General features: G+C 38.3%; 1 protein-coding gene across 1 annotated transcript; it reads left to right on the top strand.

Annotated features, from left to right (window-relative positions):
• Positions 1-297: 297 nt before the first annotated feature.
• Positions 298-11,981, top strand: rpgra (retinitis pigmentosa GTPase regulator a). The gene is made up of 16 exons (XM_073845444.1): positions 298-328; positions 698-823; positions 909-1,001; positions 1,071-1,133; positions 3,496-3,654; positions 3,744-3,893; positions 4,010-4,162; positions 4,447-4,602; positions 4,967-5,091; positions 5,168-5,422; positions 5,880-6,072; positions 6,938-7,008; positions 7,134-9,621; positions 9,694-9,855; positions 9,964-10,049; positions 10,266-11,981. Exons 1-16 carry the CDS (start codon positions 298-300, stop codon positions 11,238-11,240), a joined length of 5,286 nt encoding a protein of 1,761 aa, XP_073701545.1. The 3' UTR covers positions 11,241-11,981.
• Positions 11,982-12,023: the final 42 nt, after the last annotated feature.

The following is a 12,023-nucleotide window of genomic DNA, read 5'->3' as shown; positions in this document are numbered from 1 at the left end:
GGAAAGGGGCGTGGCAGCTAACTGTGCGTGTTGAGTGACAGCTCTCTTTCATCCCACCCGCTTCCACACACCCTGCCATCGTGTGATAACTCCCTTGTCTCTCTCTTTCTCTCTCTCTATATATATATACCTTCAATTAATATATTATATTCAAATATCAACAAGCAAATAACCATACAGTTACAACAAAGAGCAAACTCGGATTAGGTTTTTCTTTATTTTTTCAGCTGTAACTCTTAAGCAGGGAAGAGCTGACAGTTCAGGAATGTCATCTGCAGAGCAGAGGAGTAGGAGGTGATGACAGGAGAAACAGACAAAGAAATACCAGGTAAGCTGTGCCTTTTTAAAGTGATCTCTATCTATGTATCTATCTATCTATTGGTCTGTCTGTCTGTCTGTCTGTCTGTGTGTCTATCTGTCTGCCAGTTTGTCTATATATCTGTTTATCTATGTAGGTATGTGTATTTTACAAGCATGTGCTTGTAAGACTCACAGCAAAGACTTTGCTCACAGTGTGACACCATAATCATGTCTTTGAGCTTCCAGAGCATTACCCACAAGGCTATTCTGGGAAGCTGGAAGCTTTCTAAGGATTTAAACGGACCGTCTTGATGAGTGTGTGGTTTGCTCTTTGCTCCATGTGGACAACTGTGACTGAGGGCAAATGTTGTACCAAACTTATGTTTCCTTTTTGCAGAAACAGGTGCTGTATTCACCTTCGGAAAGAGTAAAATAGCAAACAATGTACCCAGCAGGTTATGGCTAAAGAATGATACACCTGTGCACATCTCATGCGGACAGTCACACTCAGCCTTTGTTACAGGTTGTAATCTCTCTATATTCACCTTGTAATTTTGTAACTGTAGCTATATTTTGTAATAAAAGACTCTTTAATTATCTCTTTTCAGAGCAGGGCCGCTTGTTTGTGTTTGGAAATAATAACAGAGGTCAGCTCGGTCTACAAACCAAAGGACCAGTGAATAAACCAGTCTGTGTTAAAGGTGAGATTCAAGTTGTTATATAAATACCAAGCTGGGTTTTCTTATTTACATTCCTATTTGTCCACACAGTTCTTAAAGGGGAGAGAGCTCAGTTTGTTGCCTGTGGGAATGATCACACACTCGTGAGCACTTGTAAGTAAAGCCTTTTATTCAGAGGCAAACTTTAAAAAGCTGTAACAACTACCAAAATGTTGTGGTTGGAAAGATGTTTCATTGTTTTTAACTGTTTATGTTTTTGTAATTAAAAGTTCACAAAACTTTTGTAACACAAGTGTCATTTCTGTCAGTTTTGATCAATCCTAATATGGAAGCCCATTTCCGCTAGCCTAGAATCTAGACGCGCCCCTAGCGGCAGCAAATTACATTTGCTTCTAAGGTCAGTCTAGTTACTCTCAATTCACTTAAATTTCCGAAAAATCCAAGATGTACCGGGCCAATCACGAGTCGGTGGGCGGGCTTAACATGATGACGTCTGACCTGCGACCATAAGTTCAGTCAGACATGAATTCCTGGTTCCGTGAATTAAGCGTGGAAAACTGAACAGTATTTATATATTTTTTTTACTTTTGATACACAGCCACGTCCATGTGTCCTGAGCAGGAGCTCGTTACATCTGAACGCGCTGTGGTGTAGAATACGCAAACACCGGAAGCGATCTGTGGCGTGTATACGACACTCATTGTTTACACAGCACAAGAGATTGTGGATATAGCGGCTATTCAAAATGGTAATTACTTGCGCTTGTCCTGGTTGTTCAAACCCATTTAAAGCTGAAAAAGATTATGTTTGCTTGCGCAAACTCATCCTGGACTTTTTTTTTTTTTACATATTTCCCCTTTCGGTGTTTGCGTATACTACATCAAAGCGCGTTGACATGTGACGAGTCGAATCATAGATATGCTAAACTCGTGCTCATGACAGATGGACGTGGGTGTGTATCAAAGGTAAAAAGAAAATTATATAAATACTGTTCATTTTCTTGCAAAAACCGATCGTTCGTGTCTTAGGACATCAATGTATCGTCACGAGCCGCAGGGTGTAATTTGGATTTGTCTGTGCATGTTTTTGTTTACTTTTAAAGGTTTAGTGCCCATCTATGTCTATTATTTAGCTGACAGACTGCACAGTGCACTGATTTTTGTTAAAAATCTTCGTCGCTCTGACTACGTCACCTGACCGACTAAGTCTCTGATTGGTTGTAGCGCTATCCTATTGCGTGGCGAGGAGTTTGAAAGACAACCGTTTATCCCACCCCTCCGGTTGAGCCCTGTCTATGGAGAGTGCCCAGACCCTACATTTATGTGGGTCTGGCTTGCCAGGCTACATTTCCGCCACTGAACAAAAAAAAAAAAAAAATGCTACTTTTTATCTTACAATTCTGACTTTTTTTCTTGCAATTGTAAATTTATATCTCGCTATTCTGACTTTTTTCTCTGAATTGTGAGACATAAACTTGCATTTGTGTGCTATGAAGTCAGAATTGTAAGATATAAACTGACAATTGCCAGAATTGCGACATATAAAGTCACAATTCTGACTTTTTTCTCGAAATTATGAGTTCGCAATTGTGTTATCAACAAATGTGACTGTCATTTTGCAAGATTAAAACTCACAATTCAGACTTTTTTATCTCACAATTGTACGCTTTTCTCACAATTCTGACTTTTTTCTCAGAATGATATAAACACAATAGAGATATGTAAACACAATAGAGATATAAAGACAATTCTCAAAAAAAAGTTACAATTCTGAGAAATAAAGTCAGAATTGCAAGGTATAAAAACAGAAATGCGAGTTATAAAGTCCAAATTGTGAGATATAGTCACAATTCTGACTTTTTTCTCAGAATTGCATGAAATAAACTCACATTTATGAGAAATAAAGTCAGAATTGCAAGATAAAAACAATTCTGCAATTCTGACCTATTCTCGCAATTCTGACTTTTTTTCTCACAGTTGTGAGATATAAACTCGCAATTGCGTGGTATAAAATCCAGTTTTGAGGGGAAAAAAAACTGATATGTTTTTTTTGCAAGTTTATATCTGACAATTCTGACTTGATAACTTGCAATTGCATGTTTTAGTCACAACTGCGACATATAAACTTGCAATTGTGAGAAAAAAAGTCACAATTGCGAGATACAAACGTGCAATTCTGAGAAAAAGCCACAATTGTTGATATCAGAAGAATTGCGACTTTATTGTGATTTTTTTAACATGCAATTGTGAGTATATATCTCACAATTCTGAGAAAAAAAGTCAGAATTGCAAGTTTGTATCATGCAATTGTGAGAAAAAAAGTCATAGTGAGATAAAAAGTCACAATTACCTTTTTTAAATACTTTTTATTCATGGTGGAAATGGGCTTTTATAATTTTATGCTCTTGCTAAAATAAAAAAGGTCTTACCTACCCCAAACTTTTGCATAATAGCAGTTTGTCACAAAATTGTAAGATAAAAGTAGGTAAGTGAAAATATCTGTGGGGTTTCTCCAGCACAAGGGGACATTTTTGCAGTTGGAGGAAACAGTGATGGACAGTTGGGCCTGGGCCACTGTAATGACAGCATTTCTTTCCAACGGCTCCACCCCTTTTGTGATTATGCTCCAATCAAATTGCTCTCTGCAGGTGGCCACACCTCTGCTGCACTTACAGGTAACACTGATATGCAACGATTCTCTTCTCTACTATATAAACCTACTATTGGATACAAATCCATTGGTAATTGATAAATCATATTTCAGAGGATGGCAGACTGTTCCTGTGGGGTGATAATTCTGTTGGTCAGCTTGGTTTGGGGAATGAGAGTCATGCCTTATTGCCTAAAGAGCTGAAATTAGGGCAGTGCATTCAGTGGGTCTCATGTGGATACAGACACTCAGCTCTGGTCACAGGTGAGTGCTTGTCAATCAACACAATTCACAAACATGAACATGAAAACCATGCTGTTGTTTGAGGAAGTACTTTAGCACCCGACTAACTAAATTATTGGCAATGTGGTATGTTTCAGATAATGGGGATGTTTTCACTTTTGGGGAGAGTGCTGATGGACGACTAGGTCTTTCTGCTCATCAGCTGGCCAACAGTCACCCTCAGCGAGTAGAATCTCTGAATGGGGTTCTGCAGGTAGCATGTGGAGGCAAGCACACACTAGCCCTTACAGGTGATGAAAAAATACATGCTAGTGTCCTAAAAACATTTAGACATTTTAAATGCATGAATGCCATTACATTTAACAAAGGTTATTATCCATCAGATAACAAAATATCAAAACAAGTGGCATTTAAAACTAAAATCGAAACCTTGATATGTTATCTAATGCAGTGAGTCAGTGACAAATGCATACTATACTGTATATCATACACTTACAATCATCTTTCTTTCCTGTTTTCTCTCAGTATATGTCTTAAATGTTAATGAAGTTTTTATGATCTCTTTTTTCTGTAGAGGATGAGTTATATTCTTTTGGCCGTGGAGAGTTTGGGCAGTTGGGTTTGGGGACGCTTATGTTTCTATCGGACACACCTGCTGCTGTCGGCCACTTCAGAAAAGGCAGGGTCACTCATGTGACATGTGGGGAAAGCCACAGTGCACTAATAACAGGTAAATATACACACTGTGTTTAAGGCATAGTTTACCTAAAATGAAAATTCTGTCTTTAATTACTCACCCTCATGTCATTCCAAACCAGTAAGTACTTTTTTCATCTTTAGAACACAAATTAAGATATTTTTGATTAAATCCGAGAGCTTTCTGACCCTGCATAGACAGCATAGACACATTTAAGGCCCAGAAAGGTAGTAAGGACATTGATCAAGAGGTGTATGAGATCAGTGGTTCAACCATAATGTTATAAAACTATGAAAATACTTTTTGTGTGCGAAGAAAACAAAAATATTAATGGTTTATATAGCTACACTTTTCATATAGTATTTAAATGCACACATTCTTTGTTTTTTTACTTCAGATAGTGGTCTTCTCTACACATTTGGAGATGGCCGTCATGGGAAGCTGGGGCATGGAGATGAGAACTTCACCAATCAGTTCAGTCCAACTGTGTGCCAGAGGTTTTTTGATTACTCTGTCATGACTGTAAGTTCGCTGATATGTCCTTGTCATGTTTTCTTCTGTATGCTATGTTTATTATATTTGTGCATATGTGCTGTAGGTGGCATGTGGTTCTAGCCACATGCTGGTGTTTGCACGGCCACGACAACAGGAAAGTCAAGAAGTTTGTTTAGAGGATGAAGATGTTACCTACTCTTATCTGGACAGGTGTTACACATCAATGTTACAGGGGCAACCATTAGAGCATATTGCAGACCCAGGAGCTACTTTAGTCTCACAACCCACCTTTCTCCCCACATCTCTTCCAACTTCTCACTGCTGGAGCCTATCAACACGTGCCAGACGGAGACAGAGGGTAAGACGCAGACCACTCGAGTTGAACAAGTTAGGTGTTAGACTGTGTTCCATGTAGGTTCTATGGCCATCTGTGCACTGCAAAAACTAGATGTTTCTTCAGCTTCAGGCTCTTTGTGTAATAAAACATATATAATAAAATTATATTATAATAAAATATCATCAGGTAAAATATATAATGTACAGATATAAAGTTGAAAATAAACTTGTTTTCAAATAGTTAGTGTACTAGTTTACCTAAAAGCATGATGAAATATGAGACATGATGTGTAATGAAAACAAAGAAACATCAAAGCAAATACAGAATACTTTAATGTTTCATTTTCAATCAGACTGCATATTTAAATTATTAAATTATTTGTGCAGCGGTGTGAAAATATATAACTGTGTGTGACATTTTTAATAGAAAAATAATCTACTGAGAGTGTAAAACGTGTGTGTGTGTGTGTGTGTATTAGGAGAGCTCATCTGCACAGTTTGGCCCAGAATTTTGCAATCTTCCTCCTCCAACAACTGGCTTTACTGCACTAGCCCTGACAGGCAACATCTTACAGCCCAGATCCCCAACAGACACTCCTAAACGCTTCAAAACCGAAGCCTCTGTGGAATCTGCTTCTACCTCAGTCACACTACCTGCCAGGACACCGCCACGTGAATATTTTCATATTTTTAAATTTTCTATGTTCTCCCATTAATTCCCTGTCTATTAATGTATTATCTATCTATGGTTAAAATGCATCCTACCGCAATTAAATATAGTTAAAGTCAAAAGTTTACAAACACCTTGCAGAATCTGCAAAATGTTAATTGTTTTACTAAAATAAGAGGGATCATACAAAATGCATGTTATTTTTTTTATTTAGTACTGACCTGAATAAGATATTTCACATAAAAGACGTTCACATACAGTCCTTAAGAGAAAATAATAGTTGAATTTATAAAAATTACCCCATTCAAAAGTTTACATGCTCTTGATTCTTAATACTGTGTTGTTACCTGAATGATCCACAGCTGTGTTTGTTTTTTTGTTTTTTTTGTTTAGTGATAGTTGTTTATGAGTCCCGTAACAGTTAAACTGCCCACTGTTTTTCAGAAAAGGTTCTTTCAGGTTCCACAGCTTCTTTGGTTTTTCAGCATTTCTTAATGCATCTTTTTCCTTCTGGAGCATTAGTGAGCGTTTGAGCATCAGGTAACAACACAACATTGAGAATCAAGTGTATGTAAACTTTTGCACAGGGTCATTTTTATTAATTCAGCTATTATTTTCTCTTGTGGATTATATGTAAAATATTTTATGTGAAATATCTTATTCAGGTCAGTACTAACTAAAAATAGCATGCATTTTGAATGATCTCTCTTATTTTGTTCAAATAATTAACATTTTGCACACTCTGCAAGGTGTATGTAAACTTTTGACTTCAACTGTATTCACTAAATATAGTTCTAAATGAGTCAAAAACACCAGAAAAAAAACTTGATTTTCAGTATTGACCAGCTTTTTTTCTTCTGAATACAGTCCCACCCATCACAAAGAGCCCAGACGAATGCCATAGTGTTGGAACATCTGAAAACATCATGTCAGACAAGGTGTACAAAAGCTGTGTCACTGTGCTCAAGATGAAACTGTTTAAATATGTATAACTGAGTTTAATTGTATATTGTATAATTAAAGGATGTTATGTTTGATTTGACAGACACATGAAGTGAATAAGCATTCTGGGCGGACAGAGAATATATCTCAGCAGGCTCCACTCATCGAAGTACAGACTGGTTCTGTTTCTCATCCATCGGTGACAGAATCCTCACCACCAAGCAGTCTAAAACGCAAGAAGCCCAGGTTTAGAGATCAAAAGAACCTTGTCATGGCTGAGGAACAATCTTCTGCTACAGCATCTCGAAGCAAAACGCAATCCAAAACATACAAAAAACCTATCCAGAGTATGAATAATAAATCTAAAAATCAATCAGTAGAGGACAGATTATCTCCAGATAGAATGTCAGCTAAAGAAAAGGAGGGAAGCAGTGAAACATTCAGTACTAATACTGATCCAAGGAACAAAATTTCAAAAGCAGACAAACATAGTAAAATTCAACACACAGATTCCAGAGGTCAAGAGGTCACTGCTCTTGCTGAGATGGAGCTAGAGACCAAGTCAAGTCCAATTGAAATTCAAAAGACAAGTTCTCCAGTTGAGGAAATCGAACAAGTTAAAACAACTCCCACAAAAGTTCAAGAGGTGAAATCTCCCAAAATCAAAGAGATGTGTATTCCAGTAAGAGCTACAAAAAGGGTCAAGTCGCCAGTCAAGTTTCAAGACGTGCCCACAGGCGCCAAAGAGGTTAGCAAAGTTGAATCAACACCTCAGGCAGATGCTCAAAGAGACATCAAGCCATCCTTTGAAAAGGCTCAAGAGGTCAAATCAACAGGGATTGACGCACAAGAACAGGGAAACTCAACACCAGTCAAAATTCCAGTTAAAATGCAAAGCATCCCAAAAAAAGAAAAAGAAAAGAATGATGTTAAAACAGAAGAAAGCCCAAGTGAACTTACACCAAAGAAAACAAAAAAGAAGAGATCAGATGTGGAAAAAGCCAATATGTCAAAAACAGCACCCAGAACACCAAGCCCTCTATCAGTTTCCATACCCACACAAATATCTAAAGCAAAAAAGGGTAAACCTGAGGAGTCTGAGAACTCAGACTTCCAACTTAAATCTGCATTGCCAGCACAAGAAACAATAGACGTCAAAAGGGAAAATGATAGTAAAATACCTCAGAACTCTGATTTATCATTTCCCCCAATAAAGAACCGAAAGTCAGGAAGAACTGCAAAAAAAACCCAGTCAGCTTCCAACTTGCAGTCTGATCATAAAAACAGTCAATCGTCCACTGATAAAGTGCTTACTGAACAGAAACATGAATTTCCTTCTGTTAAAAGCTTAGCTCCAGAAAGAGGCCACTCATTTTCCAGTTTATGGTCCAATAACCAATCAGCAACCAATAAATTTTCCGCCACAAAAGAAACTGAATTATCATCTGGTAAATTAAGTCCATCAAGTTCATCACCACAACACAAGCAGTCACCACTAAAAGAAAATAAATTATCCAGGAAAACAGTTGAACATGAAGAGCCAGTCTGGAAGCCACAGGGTAAGCAGAGCATTATGGGTAGTGTAGTTTCATCACTACCAGCCGTAGCTATAGCAAGTGCTGCACCACTACTGATAAAAGCAGCTGAAGTTCTTTCTGAAATCCCACCAGAACCAAGTACTGAGATGTCCTCAGTGTCTAAGGAAACAACAGGAAGCAACATCCTGCTAGAACAGGAAGTGGACCAGGACAGCACAGTTCAGGACGTATCAGCAATTGAGGAAACAGATGACAGCATAATCAAACAGCAGAGCACACAAGATGCACAAAACGAGGTAGTTTCAAATGAAAATGAAATGCTGGTGAGTGGAAAATCAGAGGAAGAGGAACATGTGAAGGATAATGAGGCAGAGAGAAAGGAAGAGGGAGGTGAAGAAGAGAGTCTCTCTGAGGAAGAAGATGAAAGTGAAGGGGCTGGGCAGGAAGAGAGGAATGATGTTGAAAGAGAAAGCGAGAATTATGAAGAAAGAGGAGAGAGTGTTCAACAGAGAGAGGAGGACAGTGAGGAAGAGGAGGGAGAAGAAGAGGAAAGTGAGGCAGTAGGAGAGGAAGAGGATGATAGCGGACAGAGCAGTAAAAGTGAGGGACAGATGAGTAAAGGAGAAGGAAGTGAAGATGAGACTGAAAGAGAAGAAGAAGAGCAGAGTGAGGGACAAGAGAAAGAGGAGGGTGAGGAAGGAGAAACTGATGAAAAGGAGGAAGAAGATGAAGAGAGTTGTGGTGAAGACAAGGAAGAAGAGGTGGAAGATGGAGAGGAAGAGCAGGAAGGAGAGAGCAGTAATGAGGAGAAATCAGAAGCAGGTGAACAATCTGAAAGTGACAATGAAAATAAGAACGAGAGATCAGATGAAGAGGAAGGAGAGAGTGAAGAAAAGGATGAGAGTGAGCAAGAGGAGGAAGTGGACGGAGAGGGAGAAGAAGAGAGTGAGGAAGAGGGTGAGGTAGGAAATGAAAATGAGGAGGAAAATCAAGAAGAAGAGAGCGATCATGAAGAAGAGGAGGAAAACAGAGATCAGGCAAAAGAAGAGGAGGAAGAAGAAGAAGAAGAGGGTGAAGAGGACAAGGAAGAGGAGGTGGATGAAGAGGAAAATAATGAAGAACTGAAAGACAAGAGTGAAGAAGAGGAAAGTGTGGGAGAAAAAGAAGCTGAAGATGAGGAAAAAATGTCAGAGACCGATGGAGATGAAGAAAAACAAGAAGAAAAAGAACAAATTGAGGAAAAGAATGGAGAAATAGAAGAGGACGAGAAAGAAGGAAAAATAGATACAGATGGGGAGAAGCTCAGTGAAAATGAGAATCTTGACATTTCAGAGACAGAAAGAGGAGATGAAGATGGTGAGACAGACAAGCTGAATGAAATGAAGGAAGAAAGTGGAAGTGAGGAAGAAGCAGAAGAGGAAGAAACAGACCAGAAGAAAGACAATAAAACAACAGAGAGCAAACAGAGAGAAACTAATCAAGAAGAGGAGGAGGAGGATGCTGAAGAAGTAGAAGAAGAGGAAGAAACAGAAAGAGGTGATGAAGATGGTGAGACAGACAAACTGAAAGAAATGACAGAAGAAAGTGGAAGTGATGAAGAAGCAGAAGAGGAAGAAAAATACCAGAAGAAAGAGAATAAAACAACACAGAAGAAACAGAGGGAAATTAATCAAGAAGAAGATGAGGAGGAATCTGAAGAAGCAGGAGAAGAAGAGGAGGAAACAGAGCAAAAAGAAAAGAAAAACAGTAGGAAACAGAGAGAAACTAATGAAGAAGAGGAGGAAGCTGAAGAAGCAGAAGAAGAAGAGGAGGAAGAATCAGAGCAGAAAGAAAAGAAAACCCATAGGAATCAGAGAGAAACTAGTGAAGAGGAAGAAGAACAGGAAGAAGAGAGTGAGGAAGAGGAGGAAGAAGCCGAGCTAGAAGAAACTAATCTAAAAACAGAGAAAAACAGAGGGAAACAGAGAGAATCTAGTGAAGATGTAGAAGAAGAGGAAGAATCTGAGCAGGAAGAAAATAATACAAAAACTGAGAAAAAGAGGAGAAAACAGAGAGAATCCAGTGAAGAGGAAGACGAACTGGAAGAAGAGAGTGAGGAGCAGGAGGAGGAGGAAGAAATAGAGCAGAAAGAAAAAAGCAGGAGGAAGCAGAGCGAAACTAGTGAAGAGGAAGAAGAACAGAGTGAAGGTGATGAAGAGGAAGAGGAGGAGGAAGAAACAGAGCAGAAAGAAAAGAATACTAAAATAAATAAACATGTTAGCGAGCAGAGTGAAAATAACAATGAGGAAGAAGAACAGGAAGAAGAGGGTGAGGAAGAGGAGGAGGAAGAGACAAAGCAGAAAGAAAAGAATATAAAAACTGAGAAAAATGAGAGGAAACAGAAAGAAAGTAGTGACGAGGAAGAAGAACAGGAAGAAGAGGCTGAGGAAGAGGAGGACGAGGAGGAAGAAGGTGAGGAGGAAGAAGGTGAGGAAGAAGAGGAAGAGGAAGAAAAGCCCAAAAAAGGAGCAATGCAGAGAGCCAAGCTGGACGTGTTACCTCCACGCAGACAGACAAATGCACAGAGAGACAGACAGAAGACTAGTCAAAGACATCAACAGAATGTTAAAGGAAAGAGGCAAACAGATAGTGGTGCTCAGGACCCTCAGTTCTGGAACAACGTCCTACCACAGTATCTAAACCTTAAATGATCCCAAAATGTGCAGTGCACTACAAACACAAAAACCACCCTGAACATCTATCTGCTTGCATGCTGAGAGTTCCCAGGCCTTGACATTTTGAAAGTGTTGTGAATCGCAGTTCTCTAAACAGAGAACACAAAATGTGGTTCATGCTGGAGATTGCACTAATAATGAAAAGCTAACATAAAAATAGTCTGCATTATGACTTTGTATACATCCTAAAAAAAGGTCTAGCTGTTTCTAACTTCTTGAACATCAAGTGCCTTGACTAAAGTTAATTCAATCATATTCAGTTATATATTGTCATAGTGTTTATATGAATGTTCATTTCCAAGCACAAATGTGTGAAGTATTTATTTCAGTGTACTGTTCTATTGACATTCCTTTTCCAAGACCTGGTCTGTCATTAACAGCATACCAGACTTTCCTGTAAATGATTACTGCAATTTAAAAGTGCAAAAGAACAGACAGTCACGCACCTACATACTATGATTTAACTATAAAGTTAATAAGATTTTGCTCTCAAGAGCTGAGTTAAAGAAAAAGAAAGTGCACTGTAAAAAGTTTTAAAAGTCTTAAATTTTTTTAAGTTACATCAGCTTAAAACTACAAATTATTTTAACTTATTACAATAAAAATGAGTTGATATAATTTGTGAGTTTAAATGACTTAAGTTGATTTAACTTCAAACTTAAGGTAGCTGCTAAACGTAAGTTTTTAAGTTGAAACTAATAAAAACATTTTACACTGTGTGTTGATATCTTTAGTTTGAAAATTATGAAATACAATGTG

This window comes from Garra rufa, chromosome 8 (assembly GCF_049309525.1).
Source record: "Garra rufa chromosome 8, GarRuf1.0, whole genome shotgun sequence".
Classification (NCBI taxonomy): domain Eukaryota; kingdom Metazoa; phylum Chordata; class Actinopteri; order Cypriniformes; family Cyprinidae; genus Garra; species Garra rufa.
Note: the sequence above shows the minus strand (reverse complement) of the source record. Positions and strands in the feature narration are given on the sequence as shown.

Excerpts from the sequence above, each read along its gene's own strand:
- rpgra (XM_073845444.1), top strand. The coding sequence starts at position 298 with ATGACAGGAGAAACAGACAAAGAAATACCAG. Across the intron at positions 1,002-1,070 it reads TAAACCAGTCTGTGTTAAAG|TTCTTAAAGGGGAGAGAGCT; the intron begins GTGAGATTCAAG and ends TTGTCCACACAG. Across the intron at positions 10,050-10,265 it reads AAGAAGAGGAGGAGGAGGAT|GAGGAAACAGAGCAAAAAGA; the intron begins GCTGAAGAAGTA and ends GGAGAAGAAGAG.